At 38.4% G+C, this 26312-nt stretch overlaps 1 protein-coding gene across 3 annotated transcripts in view; it reads right to left on the minus strand.

Moving 5' to 3' along the window:
* Positions 1-1317: 1317 nt before the first annotated feature.
* cadm2b (cell adhesion molecule 2b) overlaps positions 1318-26312 on the minus strand; it is a 166677-nt gene continuing 141682 nt past the window's right edge. For all 3 annotated transcript variants that reach the window (XM_083913952.1, XM_083913951.1, XM_083913953.1), the window contains 7 exons: positions 19407-19559; positions 18503-18640; positions 10607-10765; positions 10216-10306; positions 9874-10052; positions 3192-3314; positions 1318-3082 (listed from right to left, as the gene is read on the minus strand). In XM_083913952.1, the coding sequence (XP_083770078.1) occupies positions 2964-3082; positions 3192-3314; positions 9874-10052; positions 10216-10306; positions 10607-10765; positions 18503-18640; positions 19407-19559 (962 nt within the window). In that variant the 3' untranslated portion in view covers positions 1318-2963. The remainder of the gene's footprint in view (positions 3083-3191; positions 3315-9873; positions 10053-10215; positions 10307-10606; positions 10766-18502; positions 18641-19406; positions 19560-26312) is intronic.

Below are 26312 nucleotides of genomic sequence, written 5' to 3' on the forward strand. Positions count from 1 at the left end.
TTTCAAAAAGTTCATCTGTGTCACTGAACCAGTGATAATAGACCATAAAAGGTTCTCTCTTATTTTTTTCTAAATTGGTAGGGTTGACTGTATGTGTAGTATCCAGATTACTACTAAATGTGAGATATTATAATCAACATTTGCTTTAGTCAAATGTGTAGTTTTATAACGCTATTCTCCAGACCATTAAACTGAATGCCCATACATATTGCCCTGTGAATATAAAGCACATTTGCACACCATGTTCTTGGAATACTTGCTTTTTGAATCTCCCCATATGTCCTCATATATTATTCACAGTATTTTCATAAGCATACTTCTGTTTGATTTTGTGTAGACTGCATGCTAATCCTCAACTATAACTCATATTTCTCCTGCAGTAATCCATACAGTAATTAGGAAGACACTAGTAATCCCTTTACTAATTTATCAGTGATCCATACTCCTCTTCTATACTTCACACCATTACAAAGGCAACATCTGCATACTTTGAAATTCTACAATTGTATCCATTCTATTTTACTGCTTCACCATTTTTTTTAACACGTGTTTCTTCTTATTTTGTTATCTTTTTAGCACATTTCTTCCATTGGTCGTTTTTCTACTTAGATGCTATTACTATTAGCTTTTTCAATGATCCAATTCACCCGAGGGATTAATAAAGTTTCATCTTAAGTGTTATCATTTCACTTCCAATCAAAGCAGTCAGCTGCATCCTAACATCCTTGACCGTATTGTCAAATCACAAAGTGATTTGCCTCCAGTTTTCCTTTCCCAGCCTACTTCTTCTCTCAAGTTTGTTAAAACAAGGGCAACAGCTGCCTGCTGTGCCGTTGACATCTGCGAGGAGTTTCATGGAGTCACTTCAAGCATATCGAACTCGAATCGTGTGAGACAGAGAGGGATTTGGGGAGACTCAAGTCTTCCGTTTGTCACCCTGTATTAATGCACAAATCATGAGCAGAGCCTCGGGCAATCTAAGGAGCGTCATAGCTTTTTAATCCATTAATACTTTGCATGTATTATTAATACTAATGGCTGAGGAATATTTTACAGTTGCATGGAATAACAATTACAGTGCAGCTTTGGTCATATAGGGTTGTCCATCAACATATGCTCCCTTTTATATGAAGATATCAGACTGGTATTGTGACTGAGGGTAAAAGTGCCCCCAATTCATGAGCAAAAAGCTTTACTCTTGAGTGCATTTCAAAGTAAAAAAAACTTGTCACACAAAATGGCAGTTTTCAAATTGTTCATATTTTTAATCCGCACTTTGTCTCTCTTTTTTCTTTTTTTACAGTGGCATAGTTGAAAAATGAATATTCAATACTGAGAAAAAAAGCAAACTTCACACATCCCCCATAAAAAGCAAATTAATTACAGCGATTAAAACTTTGTACAAAATGAGTTATTTATAGCATCATAATCAACTAACAAAATAACATGTATGAGCATTGGCAATGTGGTTCAATGTCTTTGATACAGCGACTATATACAGTGAGGGCATGTCTGATTCACCAATGCCTCAACATGTCATTAGTACTGTTTGCAGCAAACTCAAAGGCCATAACGGTGATCCTTGTATTGTTTTTTCATGATAAGTTATATAATTAAAAAATGGAAAAGTTAATGTCAGACAACTACTTCAGTAAGAACAGCAATAATATCAATCAATATAGTATTATATAATAAATGTCAATCAATCATAATAATAAATACATATATTTAGATTTTTTTTTTTTTACATTTTATGTAATTCCTTAGAATCCCTGTTTAAAAAAAATCTCAAAAATGTGAAAGGAATCTCATCAAAGTGATCGGAAATTATATGAAATTAAATTAGAACCAGTTTTATCTTTTACTAAAATCGAATACTTACACGTTATTTACATGCCGCCTGGCAACACAACATCTTTTTAGATAAATGGAAAATAAAAGAAGACTTGTGGAATACTTTAAATACTGTATATGCTAATATACAAATTGTAATATGTCAGGGATCCCAAGATTCAACAATATTCTTCACCAATATTCACGTTAGCAAAGTATTTTACAGCAATATCCACACATTGAGCATAGTTAGTCAATAAAAGTCAACATAAATAATGAACCCCCACAAGGTTCCACTCATTCAGTTTGGATCTTACATCAAATCGCCAACTAAAATTAAAGTTCCTCATCCATGACGATAACAGTGTACTGAAATCACGTGTCTGACACCATCTCGCCATCTAGACTCATATTGAATCCTGAGACAAGAAACAGTTGATGTGTTTTCCATCCATGTTAGTCCTCAGACTTTGTGCTTTAATTTTCTAACTTGTTCTCTGTTGGTACAAATCAACAGCGTGAGCGAAAACTGAAAAGTAAATCAATGCAGAAATACACATCCAGTGCTAAGAAGGAGTTGATTTCATCGAGAGACAGTCACATAGATCGTGCTTCAGTTTTTCGTTTTGTTAAAGTATCTGGTCAGTTTTGTGTTTTTTTTTAATGTATGTAACGTATGGCCGTGGTGGGGAAAGCTCCAGGCAACATCCAAAACCACTGTTGAATCCTGTTTTAATGTTTGATAAATACATTTTTTCACTCTGCTCTGACAGCAAAACATTTTGGAAAGGTAAAACTTGACTCGGACTTGAGTTGAAGTGCAGTTGCTTCTGAATGTTATCTGAAATTAGTATAATAGTAGTATAAGAGGTAAAGTAAAAGAGTAGAGAAACAAAGTTAATGCAAGCGTTGAAAGAAATGCAGAAAAATATACAGCATTTAGGCACAGTAAAACTGAAATAAAAAGGCTATAATGTGAATGCTTTGAATAGAAGCATATCCAATCACAAGCTTTCTGGAGAAGACAAAAGAATAATAAGTAAAACAGATCATGTTGTGACGCTGAGGCAGCTTAAAATGGCATACTGCTGTCAAGTTATCATGAAATGAAAAAATAGAGAAACAGAAGTCTAGATGAAGTATTCTTTCTTTTCCTCTGCATGCACGTGGTTTCCCTCAGCGTTGATGATGGCTGTGTCTGCGTCAGGGGCATCCTCCGCTCCCTTGGCCTCGTGTGTTAGGTACGTCCCTATAGACACACAGAGCCAAAAAGCAACTTATCCACCCGCTGAAGAGCACTAGACATGTACATTTACTAAAATCATTATTCAAGCTCAAGTTCATTTGACCTCTTTTACCTTTATGTCTGGCCAGATACCGTCCAAGAACTATTATCAGACACAAGGTGATGAAGACCACGACCGCAACAACACCACCAATTAAAGCGTGGTCAGGTCCATGTTGTCCTAAAGCATTAGGATCTGAAACAAGAAAGAGAAAAAGGAAGGCAGAAGTGAATTAACGCCTGCAAAATGTTCTTCTGCTGTCTAAAAACACTTGCATAACAGTCAAATGAGCCCCTGAAATCACTACTTAGAAGTGCTTAAATAGAGGTATAAAAGATGTAATCATAGGGAATACCACATATCTGCACAATTAAAAAACGTGGCATTACCAACAGCAACATGCTGCAAGAAAACCCAAACAAAAACCAACTGAGGACTATCTCTGAGTGGTGTTTTCGTTCTTTCGCCAAAGTCTCTACACATGCTATCTGTTGTGTTTTCTCCTTGCTTGCTGCCACATTCTGCAGCTAAAGATCAGGTTAAAAAAAGAAAGAAAGTGTTATTTAACATGAGGCGTCCTCCGGGCAGAGAGCAAGCTGAAGATTTCTCGGGAAAGAGCATGCCTTTGTGTCTGTCCTGTAATAAACTGTAAGTGGCTGTGTCTTTACTGTGCACCTTGTGTGCTCTCATTATCTCAAGCTGATGAATGGCTATGGCTTGTGTTCAGTTTTGCAAAGTGACCCTGAAAAATGACGGCGGGGATGTTCCTAAAAACCTCATTATACTCTTCTGTCGAAGGAATGCAACCCTCATTTCCTATAACCCAGTGTGGGACGTTAAAAATAAAAAGAGATGGCAATGTGAAACATGCAGTTTATTTAACTCCATGCAGGATAGAACCACCACGATTGTTTTATCAGGGACTCACAAGCAGGCACTTCCGACTTTGAAGCAATAACTGTTTTGGTACAACAGTTGAATTGACTAAATTTGGGTTGCATGTCGATGGATTTAATGATCTGTTCGGGTGATTCCACTGTCAACAAGGAGCATAAGCAATTTTCATATCACACTCGGCTGATGCACACTGCTCGCACGAATGAGACAAGCTAAACTGCTCTTGCTGCACTGTAGCTTAATGTGTCATCTGAACACATCTCGCTAGTAATGCTTTCACCTCAAAGTGTGACTAAATTAGTATTTAAAATCGTCCAACCAGACTTTTGCGCTTTAATTCAGATGTAAATACACTATTTGTATGTCACTCCTGGAACAAAGAGGCAACATTTAAAATCAAGATGGTTTCAAAACATTATGAGAAATATTGAAACACTAAGATGACATTTAAGAAATTACACAAACGTTCACAAAAGGAAAACTACATACATTTCATGGTCACACCGGAACATCAATCACTCAATTTCGAGTTCGGTTTCCATTCTGCGTCCATTCTGTCTATATATCTCACAAATAAACACCATATAAATTAAACTGCTACAACCACATGCTATGCACATAGATTAAATCATGAAGGTACCCAGAACAATATTCTAAACAGATTTTTTTTTAATGTAACCATTAATGTGAAAGATAGAGTTCCCACTAAGAGTTTTGGACTTTACCATTCTATTTCTGCATAATCACATCTGAAATTGAATATTTACACACTGACACAGACACAATCTCCAGCCCAGACCAACTCAGATAGAACCATCTATGTCATTGTGCAAGGACAAACCAAGCCAAAAACACATTGTGTGATAACTTATGCAGCCCGTGACATGGCTGGAGAGAAAGTGGCTGGTGTCAGCAGAGTGAGCATCCATGCATGGGGATGGTTTGGCTCATGCTGTGTAGAGGCCGTGATGTGTCCTGACCCAGATCCAGGATTCACACTGTAAATCTGGCTTGCAGTGATCATCTAGTGGGCTTGCAGTGATCATCTAGTGGGATATTTACCTGTTGTAGGCCCTGGAAAGTCTTTGGCTGTTGCCATGGTTGCAGACAGTGACAGCAGTAAGGGAAGATGAGGGGAACAACACCATGATAAAAAAGGTGACCACAAAGTTCTTAGGAAACATTACAAATAAGCACGGTCTGTTTTTCTGAGCTTTTACTTTGACAGAGTGCAGAAGTAACGGAAAGCAAAGCTTGTTGTCCCAGCCAAATGCATGCGTAACTGTACTTTCTGGAAACTGTCTCTGGGAGAGAAGCACAAGAAACATCGACAAGGACAAGATGAAGCACAAAGGTACACAGAGTGATATTTTTGGGATGTTATTGTACACCCTTAGTGCGACAGTTCACAAAAATATTACAAATAAACATATTTTATATTTGATTTATTTTAAATGCTTTGATTGCCACGAATGAACTTCAATTAATCACAGATGTTCAGATCGTAGGGACATACTGTATATTTGTAATCTGCAATATAGATATCTGCATGCCTACAACCCAATTGGTAAAGGACCCAATGTGTTTCTTTAACTTTGTGTTGGCCGACATTAAGGAATCAGTTGACATGTCATTCACAACAAAGTATTCAATAACACAAATTAGGCAGTCTGTATAGTATAAAAATATGTCCGAATGGCAAAATTGCTCGGAAAAGTTAAGCCACAGCTTAAGAAAGGCATAGTTTAAGGGTATCCTGTGTTCTTTGTTTTTTTAACCACAGGTAGTGCAATGGTACATTGTTTTTATGTTTTGTATTTTGCAAATGCATGTGGTCATGTAATACAATTCCTGCTGTCAGTTTCAAACTATTCTGTTGATTGGCAGTTGCGCTCAATAAGGCAGTCAATAAGACTCCAAGCTAGTAAACATGGATGTAAACAATACACTCTTTCAAATATTAAAAGAAAAACGGCTTTTCAAATATTTCATGAGGAAGAAAATATATTCAACATTTTTGGCAGATCTCAAGGATACGCATTATGTGTTTTGGTGAGAAACCCTGAATATTAACATAACTTTTGTTTATTTACAGGAAAACTCCTCAGTGCAACTTTAAGGTTCATGGGTTGATTATCAGTATGAAGCACAACCCAAATTTAAGTAACCTTTGCGTTGTCTTCATCACAACACCAGAGCTATTTTGACTGTTAAGGAGCATTAGCATGTTTTACTTGCAGTGTGCTCTTGCGACTCAACATGGAAAGAGTCATACACAAGCACTACATTACAAATTCCATTAGGAGAGAAGAACTAAAGTAAACACATGGAGCCTGTGATTTAGGTAAACATTAATCAAACACAATTGCATGTGTTCTTATTGTTTGATTATGGCAGAGATCATTCAGCCTAAGAACAAAAGTATAAACACTCATGCTTTCTATTTTCTGCTTCCGCAAAGATGTAAATCTGTACTGTGGTTTTTAAAACATTAAATATATGATGTGGCAACGTGCTCCCATATGTGCATATTGTCCACTACCAATAAAAACTAATCAGAAACAGTAATAGAAATGCTGGTGAGTTAATAGCGCTGAGTATACAACCTAAAGCAGAAAGGAGAGAGAGTAAAACAGTAAAACAATGCTATTTTCTAGCTCAAAGCCTGGTTGTTAGCTCATCAATCATCAACTGTGTGTTCTGTGTCATGTTTGTGAGTGCATGGAGCGTTGAGGCGTGGCCACGGAGGGGGTGCAAAAGTATTTGCGAAGGCAGCTGTGACTGCCTATGCTTAATGTGGGAATGTCGGCATTGGCGAACTGGAAGAATAGAGGTTAGAGTGGGAGGCAGGGGAGCTGAAGATGGAGGCACTAAGGTGATGACGTCTGCTAAATGAAAACAGGAACAGAGGGGGAGCAAAAACAAACCTCTCCGTGGGGAACAGTCTCAACATAAATCAATTACTGCATGTGGCTGGTGCAGTGGGTTAATTCTGGTATATCACTTCAGTGAAAGCAGGCAAAACAATAAATAAAAAAATGCACAAATGACTCAAGCTCTGAATAAGTAATTTCTTTCAGCAATATCTTTGGAAAAAGGATGAGTCATTTATTAAGGACTCATTTCTTTCATCTGTTAAATTTTCAAGCAATTGATAATTGGTTGGTTAGGGCCACGCAGACTGAATATAAAACTCATGCGTCATGCTTGTTGAGATAAAAATGTATAATGAACGAGTGAAATGTTAGGGTAAGGGGGTGAGAGGCCTGGCTGCAGCATCACAATCAGATGCAGTCATTTCTCAACCGTATTAACTAAATGACTATCTGTTACCATCTCTTTCAGATCTTACTCAGAGTAATTACCCAATATGGTGTTTCCTTGCTTTATTTAATATACTGTACTAAGGAGCATAATCACAGACGGTGATAAATTGCTGCGGAGCAATGACATTTATTGCTTCTCGGCTCACTGTCATTAGCAAATTAGGCTTAGAGGCTGAGATGATCCGAAGAGACCTGGTAAGTATTCAGCTAGACACGATGCAGCTCTGAAGAATGAGTGTCATCATCGGTGGAAATGAGCCTGTCTTGCACATCCTTTACCTGCTCGACTCAATTTTTCATCCTTCTCGCTAGCCAGGACCTTTGTATTTGGTGTGAGAGGGTTGCCGGGGGTTATACGTTTTGCTATTTCCTTTGTTAATCCATCAAAGAGTGACAGAAAGCTCCCTGGCACATATATGTATAACTCTAAAAACCAAGATTAATTCTACAAATTTGAATCTTTGAAATAATAAAAAAAATATGTTTGACAGTAACATGTGAGGATTGAAACTTTGGGCCAGACAGGATGATATTGACTAGCCTGACATCGCTGCCACCCCTCAATGAAAGAAGAGACTGAGATAACAAAAGCTGAAAGGACGAATGTGCATCCTCCCTTTCCTTCATTTTTCCTAGTGTAGTTCATTCTCTACCCAGAAGCCCCAGCCTTTAAAATCAAACAAAGAATCTGCTGTGCATCCTGTGAGCTTAAATAGGGCCAGCGTCTGAGCTGTGATAAGTCACTCCCAAACACACTGCGGGACTGTTTAATTGGCAGAAATGGAAACAAATAAATCTATGTTGAATTTTAATACTCTGTCCTTGTTTTTGCATTTTTACTTTGCTGTATTTTTCTAAACGCTTTAAACATGTGCTGCAGACGCCTTAATGATCCGTTTCCTGCACCATGCTGTCTTTATATTCTCAGCCGCTCAACTGTCTCAGGATTAACTTATCTCTCCTCCAGGCAGTACTAGGAAGCTAAATTCTGCATCCTTAACACTTTCTCCCCTGTTTCCGCATAGGAAGAGTCCAGAGGCAAAACCTGTGTAGCGATATGTACAGTACAGTGAAGTAAACGGGGTTGTCCTGCACAGTGCCAAGGCAAAATTCATAAGTGAAATCTTGAGGAAATAGTCTCCAAACTGGAGAATTGCAGAACTACAGATGCCTACAGGTCTTAAAGGGCATTAGCCTTAATTTTATATATTTGAACCATGCAATTGGAGCTGAAATGATTAGTCAACTAATCGATTAATCCATCAACAGAAAAATAGGCAATTTTTCATGCAAATATGGAAAAAAATGCAGTTTTCAGACACTGAGGTGGAGATATTTTCCTGATTTTCTGTTTTATATATAATTAATCTGAATATATTTTGGTTTTGGACAAAACAAGAGTTTGAATAAATCACCTTTGACTTTTTAATTGAGAATATAATTTTCAAAATAATCAATAATGAAAATAAAAATTATTTGCAGACAGACAGACATACACACCTAGAAAAATACTTAAAACCGCCTCAGTGATAGTTTACACTCCAGTCAGTGTCTCCAGGACCACATTCTGCCACGAAGATACACACACACACACACACACTGGCTCACAGTGCGGCTGATAACAACACGGAACTAATGAGAACTGCAAGAAGAGGAAGAGGGAGTGAGGCAGTGTATGGATGCGGATGAGAGATGTGACCCATAAACAGGTAATTTGAGTTTACAGGGCTGTAAACCTGTAGGACCTACACAAAAAACATTGTGCATTGAATGAAATCTCCGTCGTGGCACCCATTTGATACACCTTTGTGTTGCTTGTGTGTGAGACAGAGCCACTTGTGTTTGTGTGCTTGTTTGTGTGTAAGGTGAATCTTTTTATCACTATAGTACTTTGTACTTGTAGACTATTGTGCGATAGTTAGATGGCACCTTGATGTGGGCGACAGATGAGTTTAATAAAATGCACCACAGTGAAGGTACAGATATTTCATACAGGAGATGTATTTAACATGGGCCTTCCGCTGCGCCTTCAACCTGTGTTGGACGTGTTCATATGAGACAGCTGTCACTGTGTTAATGAAGACTTCAGTCTGCAGAGTAGTTCATACACTTCACTGATGAACCAGACACTTATGCGGTCACACTGGGCTTCATGATCTTCATGAAGTCTCTCTCTCTCTCTCTCTCTCTCTCTCTCTCCTTCTCTCTTTCTCTCTCTCTCTCTCTCTCTCTCTCTCTCTCTCTCTCTTTCTCTCTCTCTCTATAAAAAATGCTTAGTTTTAAGAGATGCTGCAGCACCCTCAGCATCCTGCTGTCATCACACTTTCAAAAAAGTCAGCTGAAATGTTATGTGCACATTCTCAAAATGTTAAGCTATTATTTCTTAATATAACATGCACCATTTAAATATCTAGCGATGAAGTTGGCTTTGGGTCTGCTAGCTTTGTATCTTGGTAATGCACACCAACCTTGAGTATTAAGCAACAGCAAAACTGATCATCCATAAGAAGACAAACCATTACTGTACCCACCATATACAAACAGTATATATTCAGCACTGCTGGTCCCCAGGTGGTTGCTGGCCTCGCAGCGGTATGTGCCATTGTCTGTTTTATTTAGTGTGGTGATGGTTAGTTCCCTGCCCTCCACAATCATACGCTCGATGTCTGGCAGCTCTCCTCCATCTTTAGACCACAGCACTGGTTCAGGTCTGGCAAAAAGAATTACAAACAATATTTTCTTTTTATCTTACAGCTTAAATGTAAAGAGATAATGAATAAAGAAACACTTTTGTAATTTCTGTAATGATTTTTTGCATATTTTCATGCAAGTAACTGCCATCAAATTGAAGTTGTAACAAAATGCAAACCTACATTGGGTTGCCTATGGACAAACACTCCAGTTTGAAGTATTGCCCTTCCTGTGGAATAATCATTGAGTGTGAGATCTCCAGATGGGGAGCATCTGCGAAGAAGGGACAGAAAATGATATGACAGTTCTGTGTGTTAGAGGCTTTAACTCGAACAGAGACAAAGCACCACAGTAGTTAGTTCTTTACCCATTGGGCAGCTCTTAGCTCTGGCCCATATCCCTGTTCTGCTTTGGTACTAATCCCTTACCTGCAAACTAATCCTATGCTAATCCTGAGCAAATTTCAAAGCTAAACCTGCAGACATAAATGTAATCTCAATCTTTGCATTTTTTTTTCTCAGTGCCAATCTTTCTCCTAATCCAGTTGTGCAGGGTGTATATGACTGCACTCACAGTGGACCTCCAGGACCTCGGTTGTCATGTAGGGGTTCGACAGGGACACATGCTCCACGCTGCAGGTGTAGGCGACGCCATCGTCCCGTCTGTCCACATGGAAGTGAAGGGTGCTCCTCACTGTGAATGATTTTCCTGTGGAATTCACCTCCTTAGTGCCTGCACAGAGTCAGCAAATGTACAGGGTTGCAATGTACATATGGATTGCTAATGTTATTGGGGAACAGCCCTGGATTTTGTGCAAGAAAATGTTTTTGAAAAAGAAGCAGAGGGAAACAGAAATCCGTACTTTAACTAAAACGTGAGAAACATAAGATTTCAAGATGTTGCTTTTGTGACATAGACGGCTGCAGTGTTGTTGTTTTTGTTGTTGTTCTTCTCTGCGTCTCCTTTGAGGGAGAGAAGAATGCTTGGCCTTTGAAAGTCAAGTTAAAGTAGAATGAGGGAGAGCAGTGTGAGCATTGACTCGGTTGGTTGGGTGTGTTTGCTCCTCCAGGACCATCTCTCAAACATCCCAGTCAACACCAACAGAAACACCGTGTTGGCATTGCAGAGTGGATTTCCTGTAGTCGTACCTCTTCTTTCTGTCTTCGGTTCATCCTTACATCCACCCTTACTTTCACCCTGTACACAACTTTTGATCTTGATTTGTGTTTCTTTTGTCTCTTCTCCTTGATGTCACCTTCATTTATGCCTTTAAACTTATGATTGTAAGCATTTCTTTGCTGCGGATCTCCTATCAATGCTTTATGTGTTAGTATCACTATTCTCTGCAAAGAGCTGTTCAAGGCTTGTGCACCTGAACAAAGCAAAAAAGGACAAAGGCATTACTTAACGACAGCCTCTGAAAGACTTTTCTCTGGAGCTGCCTGCTACCCTCATCACCCCCTTAGATCCTCCCTGCACTACATCCCCCACAGCTCGACCTCTTCCTCTCCCTGGAATTTCTGCCATCCGTGCAAACCCGAGGCAATCAATAGTCTACATACCTATGTACTCACTCCAGTCCTTCACACACAAACACGCATACAGCACACAAATTGTTCAATCCTTTGGTCTATTAAATACAAAAAGCCAGTTTAATGAAACCCAGATCACCCATATCATCGTCACTTTGGACCGATCCATCCCATTTGTTACACCCTACTGATTATCTTTGATGTAGTCATGTGTGAGGGCATTTGTTTCTTTTTATTGGACTTTGAATTGGACAGTAGAACCACTACTACTACCATGACCGCCTGCTACTACTAGTGCTACTTCATGTATTTTTCCTTTTGATATTGTTGGCAGATTCAATAATAATTCTTCTTCAGTACATACAATAATGGTGTGATAGTAATTAGTGATGCCTTTTTATTGAATGGCTAATAAAAGACCTGGAATATTCTGTTGTACAGATGATATTCAATTTATAACTTTGTCTTAAAAGCTTGGAAAGGAAAGTAGTCATTATTTTGTCTTAAATTCGATTTGCAAATTACATTTAACAAGTAAAAATTAAATGTTTTTAATTATTAATTTATGAATCCAGACAAGACTTGAAAATCTGATTATGTGAGAATTATGTGAAATTTTATTTTTTTCATTTCGATTCCAGATCTGATTACTGATGTCTTTTGTATGCATGACACAACAATGTAAAACTTTAAAACCAAAAGTAGTAATAGCAAGAAGAAAAACAAAAAAACCCCCAACCATTTTACATGCAACCTCACTGGCCTCCAGGACATGACGCTTTTTTTATCTATTAATACATCACAAATGAGATTTTTGAGACCTAATTTTCAGACATCACATATCATTTGAACAAAAGGGAAAGCCAGAGGTTTTGCATTTTGCCCTGATGTACAGAGGGGGGATAGTAAGTATCTCTCCAGCTTTTCCTCTCATTCAGCAAGTCGCCTGCAGCATCAGAGCTGCCATATAAGAAGCTGTCAGTCCTTTTCAAGGCGGCTGCTAGCATCGCCAGAGAGCATGCAGAGGCAGCTTTCCTGAGAATGTGAATGTGCCCAAGTGCAACTGCTTTGAACCAGAAGCCCGAGGGGCAAGCAGATCTACATTCAGGGAATTTATAAATTTGGGGAGAAATATTAACACCAGCATTTATGTGTTTCATCACAGTACAGTCATATCATTTAGTTTACAGCTAAAAAAAAAAAAGTTTTTCCTGTGCAGTACCTCTTTTATTATTGTTTCATGTTCACTGGGTCTAGTTGTCCTCACCCTTGAAATACGAGCAAAACAATTTTGGTTATTTCATGAAGGCATCAGAGGTATTCTCTGATAGCACCTACATTTATTTACACCTGCTACTGCATGCTAACCAATAATTACAGTATAAAAAGTTTTGAGAAGATTCATGTTTATATATTTTATTTAATTCAGTGTCCTTATTGCTCAATTAGTTTAATGTTGTCAGTCCTTTAAGTATAAATTCATTTTTGCTTCTTGTAGCGGCTGTTGGGTCTTTTAATTTTACACTGACACTTATTCAACCTTAATGAACAGTCTTGCACATATAGTATATTGGTGTTTGGTAGTTGGAGGGTACAGAGGCTTGGTAACAACTGCTCTGCTGTTAAATTTGTGGTTGAGTTCCTGCGTGAGACGGAGAATGCACTTTTAATTAATGGAGTCTTGGGTAGTGCAATGCTTAAATATTTACATATTAACATACAATACTATCAATTAATATACTCTAAATGTCTATAGTACGATGTGGTGTGATATACGATTTTTAATTTTTTTATATATGATGCAATGCAAATAGAACAGCTGTTTTAAATAGCTTCTTGGTTTACCCCTCACATGCTTTTATATTTTAGTGTTTACTTAAACTATACATCAAAGTTAGAACAACAAAAAAGGCACTTGAGAAACCATTGCAATGTACAATTTTATACTAAAAGCTCATAAAATAGCACTGGTTGAAAAAAAAAACCTCTATATTTGACTGTGTATTAGTTGTAAACATTTTGGCATTTCTTTGTATGAAGTGTTTAATCATACTATAATATCTTCAACTACAACAGAAGATGAAACCAACCAACCAACAAGCAGTCTCTAACTGTTGTTTTCATTTCAGATCTCAGTTAACATCACAAATGGCTTAAAATGTGAAATCACCAACTAACAAAATCCGAGCAGAGATATGCACTGAGCTCACTGAGTGCTGTATTGTTTGGATGAAGTTACAAAAGATCAATGACCAGTGCATCTTGGAAAAGCAATGCAATGACTGCACTTAGAAGTTGAATGGAACAATTAAAATACATGGCAACAGGCCTAAATACATTCACACATGCTTGTTGTTTTGATCTGTTGTTATTTTTTTAAAGGATTTTATCATAAAAAGGGAGAGTTTAATTTGATGATTTATTTTACAATGGTACAGCTGAAAAAGTTTTATCGTACATTTGGCCACCATGTAAAAATCCATAACCCTCTATAACTTCCTCCACACTTTCCAGGCCTTTAAACTTTATTGGTTTATAAATGTTTTCCAACTAAGTAGTTCCAAAGGGGTAAACAGATACAGATACAGTGGGAAAGTGTACATTGTCATAGATCAAAACCATCATCTAAGGCAATAAATGTGAGAAAACACTTTCTACAGGTTCTACAGCATATGCTGCTATATTCCTGTGATGTGGCTCATTTGTGATGTTTTCAGATAATCCTCTGAATATTACCCCCATAATCCCCATCTTAAAACTTGGGGAGCCAGGGAGTTGTGTTTTTAAAGCTCGACCAATAGATGTTAAACACATAATTGACAAATGTCAGACTATTCATGAACATGTGCAGCAATACACATAATTCCTGCTGAGAATACTGACAACAACATAATTTTTGCTCACATGTCAGTGGTAGCACAACACTGATCCCCAGTATAAATGAGGCACTTCTAAATTGAGATTGTGGCCTTGATGAGCATGGGGATATCAAATCTAAAGAATTGAAGTTAAAGACGGCAACCTAAATTGATGATGATGAGGAGGAAACTGCTCACAGTGATGATACATCATGCTCAACACTATCACGTACATACATGCATGAAAAAACACACAAACACTTGTAGCTACAGGAGAAGTAAAGGCCCCGGCCCCTTTTTCTACAATTAAAGTGGAGATTTATCAAGTTAAAAAGGGCTGAGCATTTCAAAAAGATAACCTTAATTATAAACCAAAACTGTGTCTACAGTATGGGATACACCAGTTCCTCTGGCAAATATTGTAGGCAAATAATCGTACTGGTAACACTTCAACTAAAAAAAGAGGTTTAAACAATAAATTACATACACCTGTATAAAGCTTGTTATATATAACAGGTATAAAGTTGCTTTAATGATTGAAAACAAAGGTAGTATAATATCATGCTATCAGTGATACAAACATACTGAAGTATACTTCAGATACAAAATAAAGGCCAGAAGTTGTTTGATGACACATCGCACTAATTTGCATATGAAAATATTTATCACAGCTCCCGGTCTTCACTACAGTAAATAATGTGTATGGGGAACACTGTGATCATCCTTGGATTAGAGAAGCGTGTAGTGCACACATGAATCAGCTGGACCAGTTGGATTTTTGGTTCTAAACTTCTTCACATGTTTTTCACTGATTGGAGAAAGTTGCTGTTTACGTTACAGTGGACGATTAAAAGTTGCAACAAAGTCAGCATGTTGGGGATACTTGATGTGAGCAATCAGCAAACAGCAGAGAGCAAAAGATGGATACAGCTGTATAATAATGTGTAATGTTAAGAAATAAAAAATCAAAGTTTGGGATTTTTTGTCTTTAAAAGAGTTTTTTATGTTGTTGTTCTTTATGTCTTTTGCTGCCTTTAATTGTACAGCACTTGGGTCAATTGTATGTTAAATGCGCTTAAATAAATATCATATATTAATTGGACTAGGTTCAAATGTCATGGTATCTTGCTGACCTGAATATAAAATGAGCCACCATGTTTGAGCTGTTGTATATTTGAATTTGCCTTTGTGTCACAGTGAAATGAATATATAGGCCACTATCTGTATGCAAAGAGAGTGACAGTGGGTGGATTTTTTGCTCAATAGATTCTAATTTGAAGTTTTGCTGTCATTCAGCGACACAAGTCATTTGTATGGCTCTATATGCTGCAAACAAATGATTTGACACTGGATGACAGTTCATTTGAGGTTTGAAATTCTGTGTGCTTCTAATATAAATTGCTGAAAAACAAATCATCAGAGCATGAAATAAATATGACATGTTTTTTACTATTACACCTGCTGTCATTTTGGAGCTTTGTAGACTGCTCCCCCAGTGGGGATAGATTTGACTGACAGCAGACACTGGCGGCAATGATCTACCGCAGAAGAACCAGTGGCAAAACATGCTGCTCCCAGCACATACTCGCTGAAGAAAGCTTTAAAGCAGCACCTACAAAGGAGTTGAATCCGGAGCACTGATTGACATTCCTCTTCTTTGACACTTTGACATGGAAATGCAGTTTTTAAGTCAGGCCCTCCAGTCTCTGCTTTGTTCTTTATCTCTCTCTGACTTGGAGATGCATCACACCCGGTCTGTTTGCCCAAGCAGCATAATAAAACCCTTCGTATGCAGGTAAAACTAATAAAAGAACATTGGTATACAAACGTTGGCCACTTTAGGTTTTTTAGAGCTATGCAATTCTCACATGACACATCAATGCCATTTCATAGATCAATTAGGGAAATATTTGATGTATGAATATGTAGGAATCATTCTTTTATTTTAATTTTCCTTTACACACTGTGATGCCTGCTGACTTGGGAACAGGATGAAGCAGGTATTATGTTTTTATTTTCATAAGAGCCCAAGTGATATGAAACTTTTGAGGCTGCCGGAACGGAAATTAGCTTCACAGTGGCGATATCATCCTAATAAGAAAAATAACTTGTATAGCTAGCATAGGCCTACCTACCTGCTACAACCATGAGGCAAATAATTAATGCTTAGCCTATTAGATGTTGCTCTTCATTTGTACTATGGCAATGTTTACTGATTACAATAAAAACATGTCAGAGCATAACTGACGGTTGAGGTATGGCCGTCAATGTTGCGGAGAAGACATTACTGCTTAGTTTTTATGATTCATGCAATATTTTTATTCATTCGAATTTGGCTGGGTTGTATGGTGACAAACTTAGATCCCATCTTTGACAAATTCTAGAAATGAACACTGAAAAAAAAAAGAATAAATAAAAATAAAATCAATAGTACTGTATGTTCAGTATCAGTAAATTGTTAACCATTTACATTTAAATTAATAATCAATAAAACTTAAACAAACAGCTAAAAAACACCATGTCGAAATCACCCCAAGCACATGTTCCGTAAAAAAAGGTTTTCATATCGGCGCATATCCCATAAAGCCCATAAACTTGTTTTATGTTCATATGTTTATACAAATTACGAATAATAATTTGTGCACTGTAAAGATACATTTTCAAATACACATACATAAGACATAAAGCAAAAAAAGAGATCATCTCAGTGCCTCTCGAGATGGACAGCAAGTCTGGTTGTGACGCTGTGAGGCAGCTCTCCACTGGCCTTTCAGGAATCTACGTGCATGTCATTTCAACAAGAAAACTTCATATCCCGGCCCTTCTCCCATCAATCATCATGCCATGTTGGGCAGACAGACAGAACCACCACGAAAATGCTCTCTGGTGCAAATCTTCAATAAAGAGCAACTGTCACACTGAGTCTCTGCAGCAGGCTCTGTTACATTAAAGAGCTCCACACAGCTTACCTCTGCCATCAAATTGAGGAAAAACATTCCATTCCTATCTTTTTTTAATGTTTTTGTCTTTTTTTGTGCATTTTTACTGTGGAAAAAAGATGGTGATAAAAGCTATAAAAATACAAAGAGCAGCGCTTCAGACAGTTTGGAAAGAGGTATACAAGAAAGTGAAAGCTTGTTATGCACACTGTGTGAAACCACAGAAAACTTCTGCTGGTTTAGTGAGATCTGCCCACATTACACTGCACCATCTGCTGCCTAATGCATTGTCACTGTTTTTTTCCTGTATGGGTGAAGCTAGTTATGTGGCCTTTTTGAGTTTGCATTATTGTGTGTTCTTGTATCGCTGCTGTTGGGGGAAAAAAATCAACTCATTCACTCTCACACTCACTCACATGCAAGCCACAAAGGTAAGTCATACATAGAAACGGAAACCGTGAGATAAATAAATATTTGTGTCTTTTTAACACAAACATGAAGCACATTCAATTATTCTTCCTCTCTCAGACAATTTTTTCTTCACCAAGGTGCTTTCGAGCTTATTAACTGATCCACAGAAAATGAATCAACATAATTCTGACAATAATCAATCAAATCATTTTACCGGGCAGAAATGTAATTTGACAAATAACATTTGCTGGTTTTAGCTTCTAAAATGGGAGCTTCTATGTTGTATATTGTTGTAAATTGAAATAAAGCATGAGCCTAAGAGTTCACATTTCCATTTTTCACCAGCTGAGTACACCATTGCATCATTGCGTCAGTGCCATTAACAGTGAAAACAGAATTCTGTGAAGAACTTAGTTGACGTACACTTTACTTTATAATTTGAATCAATAAGAGGCACTCCTTTAACTCTTTACCTTGGTCATCTAGTTAAAATGAGGACGGCTCTGCCACAGTCCAGCAATATCTGGACAGCCTCCAATGACAGCAGCAGTGCTGGCTGTGAGCCAGACGAATCATAGCACTGCTAAACCCTCGGCCAGTGGAACAATGCATGAATATGTGCACAAAGGAATGCTGCAGCTGAATTACTTTACAGCAATGATGTCGCAAAGAGGATACAAGTGGAAACAGAGAATACACTGTTCTGTGAAATTCACACCACATGCCTACCTTGGACCTCCTTGTCATTTCGGAACCACCGGATATTTGCTGCCGGTTTGCTGCCTGGTGTGGTGCACGTCAGGGTGATTACGTCCCCCTCCATGGCAGGCTTGGTGAATCCTGTGATCTCTGGTCGTCCTGGCACTCCTGTGGTGCATGGAAATATAATTATAAATAACACACTGAATAAATGCATATGAGGCTGTAGTACTCTGATGATAAAAACATATTACCTGATTGAGAATAATTAGCTTTAGTCAGATATTTATGCTTCTTTCCCTTATTAGCAAGATAAAATTTAATTTTGACTTTCATTTTTTTTAGGGAAGGGCAAAAAGGTATATTCAAAAAAGGAGTAGTATCACAACAATAACCAACAAAAACAATCATGCAAGATACAGTCAAAAAACTTTACAGGTGTGTTGACGAGATCAAAATGAAGGCTGAGTTTGGAAATGGGTGTAGTCCAAGCAGGTAGTATGGGGGCAGGAAGTCTGGAAGGGGCCATTGCCCCACCACTTTAGGCCCCTGGCCTGATTTGGTGTTGCAGCTGGGGTGATCCCATCACAAGATGGTCTCTAGTTTTTGGCCTATTTCTGTATATCCTTCAACACACCACGCTGTCTTATACTGGTGTGAGAAGACTCTCATTGAGTTTTTTGTGGCTGTCCTGCATGGCAGAAAATCAAATATAGTAACACTACTAGCTTGCAAGCTTAACTGTCATCCTTTATTCTAGTAGACAAGGGAAAATGTAATGCATAAAATGTTATTTTCCTAGGAAGTAACAACTGAGTGGTGAAGAAACAGAACAGACAATATCATTCAAAATGTGCTTGTATTCATGCTGTCAGAACATGAAGAATTGACCACAAGTAATTGGTCTGTGGAGACTGGGCCAAAACAGACTCACCCAGAACAGTGAGAAAGGCCTTGGTGGTCTTGACAGGCATGGTGAAGAGCGAGCAGGTGTACTGGCCCTCGTCTGACAGGCTGACGTCACCGATCCTGATGGTGAGCTCCTGAGACGAGGCTCGCACCAACTCGATTCTGTGGTCCCTCAGAGCTGCATAAGGGAGGAGGACACAAAGAACCAGAGAGTGCACAAATTTACACAGCAAAAAGACTGAGTTCAGTAATGGGCAAATTCACCCTTAATTCAGTGATGGCAATTAGCTTATTCAAATACCATATGTAGTTCAGATGACCCAAGGCCCAATGCACTGTGCTTTCACTTAATTCAAATAGTTGTCAAATGCTGCAAAAACATACTGTGAGCACTGGTCTGAAACATTTTCTTTACATTTGCATTCTAGCCTGACAGTCGCATTCAGAGTCAGTGAGAATACCGGAGGCATCAGCAAAATGCACTGTCCTAGATTACAATATCTATTTAGGTAATCACTTACATTCCAAGTATTGATTTACACTCACTTCAACTTTTAGCAACTGGCTCTGCCCGTGACATTTCTCACTTTGATTAGCTAACCATACCCTGGCCTTATACAGAAACACTTAGTATTTTATTTTTATTTTTCACTGTAACTGTAGGCTAGCAGAATATAGTGCAAATAATGGCTGAGCAATTTTTCAATAAAGTGTTAATTTACAGTCAGTAGTATCATATCTGATAAATCACATAATATGATTACACATTTCAGTTGTCCACATGAATGATTTCAAGCAAAATGTAATAAAAAACTAAGGAATTAAATATTGTAATGCATAACCGTAAAACACACTTTATTTTACTTAACTATTTAATATTAGATTTTTTATGCATTAGCTATATTGTGTTAAGCATCAATATTGTTAGCACATTCTTGTTTAATAGATATTTTGCTGATTTTTATCCAGCACTGTGTCATGGTAATGCGGGCAGCGTAAAGCAGATGAATGGTGTTTGGCTTTTCTCCAAGGCCACAGCGCACAGAGCTTGGGGCATCACAGGTCCGTCAGGAGCCTGCTGAGATCTCCGCTGCTGTGCTCTGCGGGTATCTCTGTCATGAAGGGAAGCCAAACACTGTTCATCTGCACTGTCATGACACAGAGCTAGAATAAAATTGGCAAAATATCTATATTGTGGTATTGATTACAACCTAATTGCCCAGCTCTAATCCTCATTTAAAGGGAAACACCACTTCAATTCCTAGAAAAATAACCAAGTCCAGTTGCTTTTGACTGAAATTGCTTTTGAGACCACTTAAATTAAGAATTCTGATATTATCTTTCCATGGCCTAGGAGAATTCAATCAATACATGTAAACATGAGCTACTCACTCTCAAAGACAGAAACCAGAGAAGTAAGTCTCAAACATTTGATGTCATCAGGTGTAAAGTTTGGAGCAATGGGAATAATGTTTCCTAATCCATTGTCTATGGAGCAGTTACACACTTTTTACTTTATGACATCACAAATTTTGTTGGTTCATGATTACTATTTTCGGTCTGTCCAATAATGCATGAATTTTGAAAATGGGCATTGTTGCCCTTTAATTTAAAAAAACAAAACAATAATATTAATTTAAAAGAAAGAATTACTACTATTAAGATTTATGATACTATAATCAACACAGTGGGCATTCTTAAAACACAGCTTTAAATGACACCTCAGTGTTTTTTAAAGACGTGTTCACCACTGCTCATTCAGATGTGATTACAGCCTCATAAACCATGCAGCTAAGCTGAAAAGGGTCATCTCACACCTGTCATCTCTTATACAATTTCAAATTGAGAATCACCTACTCCTACATGCAACCAACCACAGAGGGCAGGAAGGAAAGTGCACTTCATTGAATAAATTACACATTCTTAATCCTGAATCCCTTTAGGCCTTGGCCAGTTCTCTCCCTGGACACTTTTTCGTCTGAAGTAATTTGAACTCTATTGGATTGTACAACACGAGGCAAATCTGGCAAAATGCACCAGAGGTAGATGATGATTAAGATTTAATCAACATGGCCAATGTGAAATCACATCAGATAAAGGAGACATCTATGAAAATCATTAATCATCTGCTCCATTCCCATTTATTTGATTTCAGCGATGAACATACACAGCAACTATGTGATACACAGTTAAATTAGATAGGCTGAAAAGATTATTAGATTTTCACAGACATAGGTCATTATCAACAACGCTGTTCTCCAGCTTCAATTACACCATATCATTGGATGATCATTATCTTATAATCACACACACACACACACACACTAAAAAGAAAAAAAAAGAAAGATTGGCCATAGGGATATTGATGGCCCTAAGAAGTTTCCTATTAGATACTCTTTGTTATCCAAGAATAAAGAATAAATCAAAACAATCTTTAAGACAGAATTAAAATTTTACAACAAGCTGTGCCATCAGAGAGCCAGCTTATTATGTGCTACGGGGCCTTATACAAACATTTGATAGTCTTACTGTAGCAACCGCATCCTGAAACAAAGCTGCCTGATGTTCTTTGTAGTTAAGCATCCTCACTACAGAGCTTGAAAATGCCCAGAGGCTCTGGCAGTAAACAGCAAACCCTTTTGTGGATGGATTCATTGGAGAGGTGATGGGGTCTAAACAAACATCGTACAGGAACTCAAAAGATATGGAAGTACAGGCTGAGAGGATCAAAGCTTTGGACAAGACGACATACTGTACTTCCCCTGCGTATTCCTCTATCTTTGCATCGGACAAAGAAAAGATGAAGAGAAACAGACTAACTTTTCTTCTTCTTAACCTCCTGTTCCTCAAAGCTCAAACACTTCTGAGATGCTGATAAATGTTCTGGCTGTTTTCTAAGAGGGATTTGTTAAGGGAAAACAGACATCTTTTAGTTAGAGTCATTTTCCACCCAAAATCTGTAGGTGTAAAAGTGAAAGATTCGTAGTTTGCCTGAGGAGCAGGTTGAAGTTATGTCTGTTACAACAGAAAAAAATTATCAAAATGTCTATATAAATGTTCCAAACACAATGTCCATGGTCAGTCTGATCAAAACAGTCATCGTTTTGGCAAAATATGGCTGGAGCTTCCATGTTGCACCATTGCCACCCTCACAGCTTCATAGAAGCATATTTAGCCATATTTCACCAAAATTATGACTATTTGGATCACACTGAGCATATGGTTGGACAACAGAGGAGTGGACTCTCTTTAAATTCCTTTGCTGAAACTTATCACCTTTTCAATCCATTAAAACTAACACAAAAGAGTGGCCAGACACAGTACAGACTGATAAAAGTGGCATTTAAAGTGGGCTACAGCTAACTGACACAGAACTAAATCTAAATGTCAGTAGCTGAAATACTGATTTACATAGTTTAAAGTAGTGGCTAGGAAACAACTTACTGTTAAACAGAAGATGGACTTGACTGATGCACTCATGTTAGACAGCCACTGGCACTACACAGCATTTTATACAATGACATATTGATAGAATGAGATGTACAAAGGGTTGAATAACCCAAAGACTATCTATTACTCAAACTGCATATGACCAGGAAACCCTACTACAACCATCCAATCCAGGCTAGAGGCCCAGATTGTGGGCAGATCCGTCACAATCAGACCCAAATGCCAGTGGCTGACAAAGCTTTTTTCCAGGTGCTTTAGGAAATCAATGTGATGAAAAGGTTAATTTCCCCGAAACCCTAGATAGCTCCTGCATTGTTCATCCTGCTTAGGAGAAAGCATAAATCGGCAACCTGACCTTGTGTATGCTACAGCCTTGCAGCATGGCAGCTTAATGCGCAGTACATCTCCTGTGATGGAGGCCTTACCAAGGCTGTCTCAAATCAGTAAAACTGACATTCCAGTCCCCCCTCGGGGCAAAGGATACTGTTGCTATGGCCCTTTGATGCAAAGTAATGTTTGCCTTGTTTCCCTGACAGTCCTTTGCTCCACCAACCATGTCGGTGGAAGACCAATTTGAGGTCTCCCAAGAGAACCGCAGTTTGTCAGATTCAGTTTTAACAACCTAAGTCAATTCTGAATGTACAATGCCAAATAATTTGTTTTAACATGTAAAACAGTCGGAAGATCGGTGGTTTGATCTCTGGCTCCTCCAGTCAGAATGTCAAAGTGTCCTTTGCCAAGATACTGAACCCAAATCTCATGATGAGTAGGTAGTCTCTTGCCAGCTATCAGTGTATGAATATGTGTGTGAATGGGTACTGGTGGCACATAGAGTAAAGCGGTGGTTGGAAAATTTGAGAGGTCAATACAACTGCATGTCCATTAATTACATTATGGTGCATTGTTTTGATGTGTAAGAGAAGAGCCGAAGGTCTGGTTGGTAGCTACATTAGCTCTGTCCTTAGGTCAAGCTGGAGGCAGAGGAACCGGAAGTGCACACATGGCATTCACTTCTGCACTCCACTGAGAAGAGGACATATGTTACCCAATGTTTCTAATCCAAAACGAAGAAGTATCTCCTGACACTCCAGATTGAAAAGGACATTTCACATCTATCCATTAGCCTGGGAAACAAGTTGATGGCTCTCGGGGTTCAGCCAAAATATCTTACATCCGCATAGCCGAGTGTCCCCATTTGGCCATTTTTGCATAGCCTGTAACCACTTTGAGCCAGTCCTGGAATGTGAAAGCACTAGCTGTCCTTCAGTGAGAACACAGGGTCCTGGCGCACCCCCCCATTCTCCAGCCAGGGGCTCCACTCTTTGCAATTAGAGTGTGTTTGCTGCTGGCTGTGCTCACTCAGTGACTGTGTGGGCGATTCTGGATGTGTTCCAGAGCTAGTGGTGCAGGCAGGGGGCTCTTTCCCACCACACATGTGGCTGCAATTAAGAGAAGGAAAGGGCCTTGTTCCAGAGGGCCATTGTTACCTCCGTGCTCTCAGAGATCCCACAGAGCAGATGCTACTCAAATTGGACTCATTTTTAGCACTTGAAGGAGGGTAAGGAAGAAGAGGAATTCTCCCAGCAGCTATGCTATGTCCCCTCATCAAGTGGTGAATAATGATGAGACTGAATATATTTTTGTCCGTCCAATTTTCAGCCCACTGACATAAGCTTGATTGTACGCTGTGGAAATTTTTCTGCTGTTGAGTCCCCTTTCTCATGTGAACTCAATAAATTTAGATTTCCCTACAACAACTGCCAGTGAGGTTACATAATTCTGTTGGTTTTCAAAGCAGTTTTACACATTTCAGCGTATTTAAAAACACATTACAATACAGCACATAACATGACTTAGCCCCCGTAAAAGGGATCTAAACATCCATCCCATTTCTCATTTTCCTAAACAGCTAATTAACATTATACATGAGAGTGGAGTGTGGCACAGAGCTAAGTATAGTTCATAGAAGAGAAGTATTTCACATTAGTGATAATAGTGGAGTCTATAGTGCCAATATGGTATAGATTTACATTTCAGTGAAGCTTTTGGTGACCCAGTACACAAGCCCATTAGTCCCTAAAAAAACAGCCAATGAAAAGTAAACAAAATGCAAATACAAACTTGTGACTTGTGAAGTTTTTCTCAGCATCACTTCAGTGTGAGATTCCTTTCCCAAGCTACTGTATCTTAAGAAAATGTGGACAGCAGCAAATCCATTTTGATACTCAACGTCATGTTATGTTTAACTCTTGCACATTTAACTTCCTTTTTTCTTTATATGTGTTGTTTGTACTGTATATGACTTTTTCCCTCTTTAAAACTTGTCTCCTACATTCCAAGTGTGTCCTTAAAACAACAATGTAAACTCAAATGCCAAATAATTAAAAACAAGAACAGCAACCTGCATAAGGCAACCTGTGTAAATTTCAAACTGGAGATAGATTTACACATGTATATCCGAGAGCAAGCTCATGTAATCTTCCAACAGAACATCCTTCCGACAGACCCACTGTTGCATGTTGTGTGTTTACTAGAATGGACATTATAATGTGCTTTCATTGGTGCTCACTCCAATAATTGCATCCTTGGCAATTATCCTTTATTCTCGCAAGCTAATGAATGTTTTAATGCTCACATTAGAGCATTAATTTAGTACAGAACAGCATTTTGATTACTCCAAACCAATTAAGATCAATTTTACTTTGTGACCTTTATGATCTGAGCTGAATACCCCAATTGAATGTCATGAATGATGAACCAAAACTTCTGAGGGAATGAATTGAGATGTTGTACGGTGTTGTACAATCTGCCACAGCATGTATGTATATGCTGTATACATCTCCATATCTTTGCTACAAACACATACTGTAGTTCAAATGAGCAATTTGTTATCTGCCTTTGACATGCAACCGACAATAGCTTCCCATTAATTGCATGATTCATATTCAATGTATCTGACAGAAGATTCTGCTTCCATCTTGCATGCCTCCAGGAATGTCATTACCATTCTCTTCAGTAACTTCTTAGGTTTTATCCTTTTCCCACAGAAGCCATAAGTGAAGTAAATCATAATGAAGACAGCAAAGGACAGCTCTGGTCTCGTTTGTCCTGCTCAGTAACAATAATTCATAACCCCGGCAACATATAAAAGGGATAATTCTACAAAAGACATATGGTGCAAATCGATTTTCTTCCTCATGGCAGCTCACCACATGGCTGCTTCCTTCAACAGTTCCTGCTAATTGGTCAAATTTATGAATGATGTGCTGGCCTGGCTATTAAGGGGATCAATCTGTTGTTTCAGGTCTGTGGTGGTAGTGTGAGGGAATCTGCATGCTTGTCTTTGCCATAGTGTAGTCTGAAGCCTCTGTCTGAGGTGGCAACAATCAACCAAGACTCAGATATACATAATGGATGAGGAGGTACATGCCAAGGAGCCAGCTGGCAGAATATAAGAGGAGGGCTGTGTTCAGCTTTAGAC

This window comes from Echiichthys vipera, assembly GCF_963691815.1.
Source record: "Echiichthys vipera genome assembly, chromosome: 5".
Lineage (NCBI taxonomy): Eukaryota > Metazoa > Chordata > Actinopteri > Perciformes > Trachinidae > Echiichthys > Echiichthys vipera.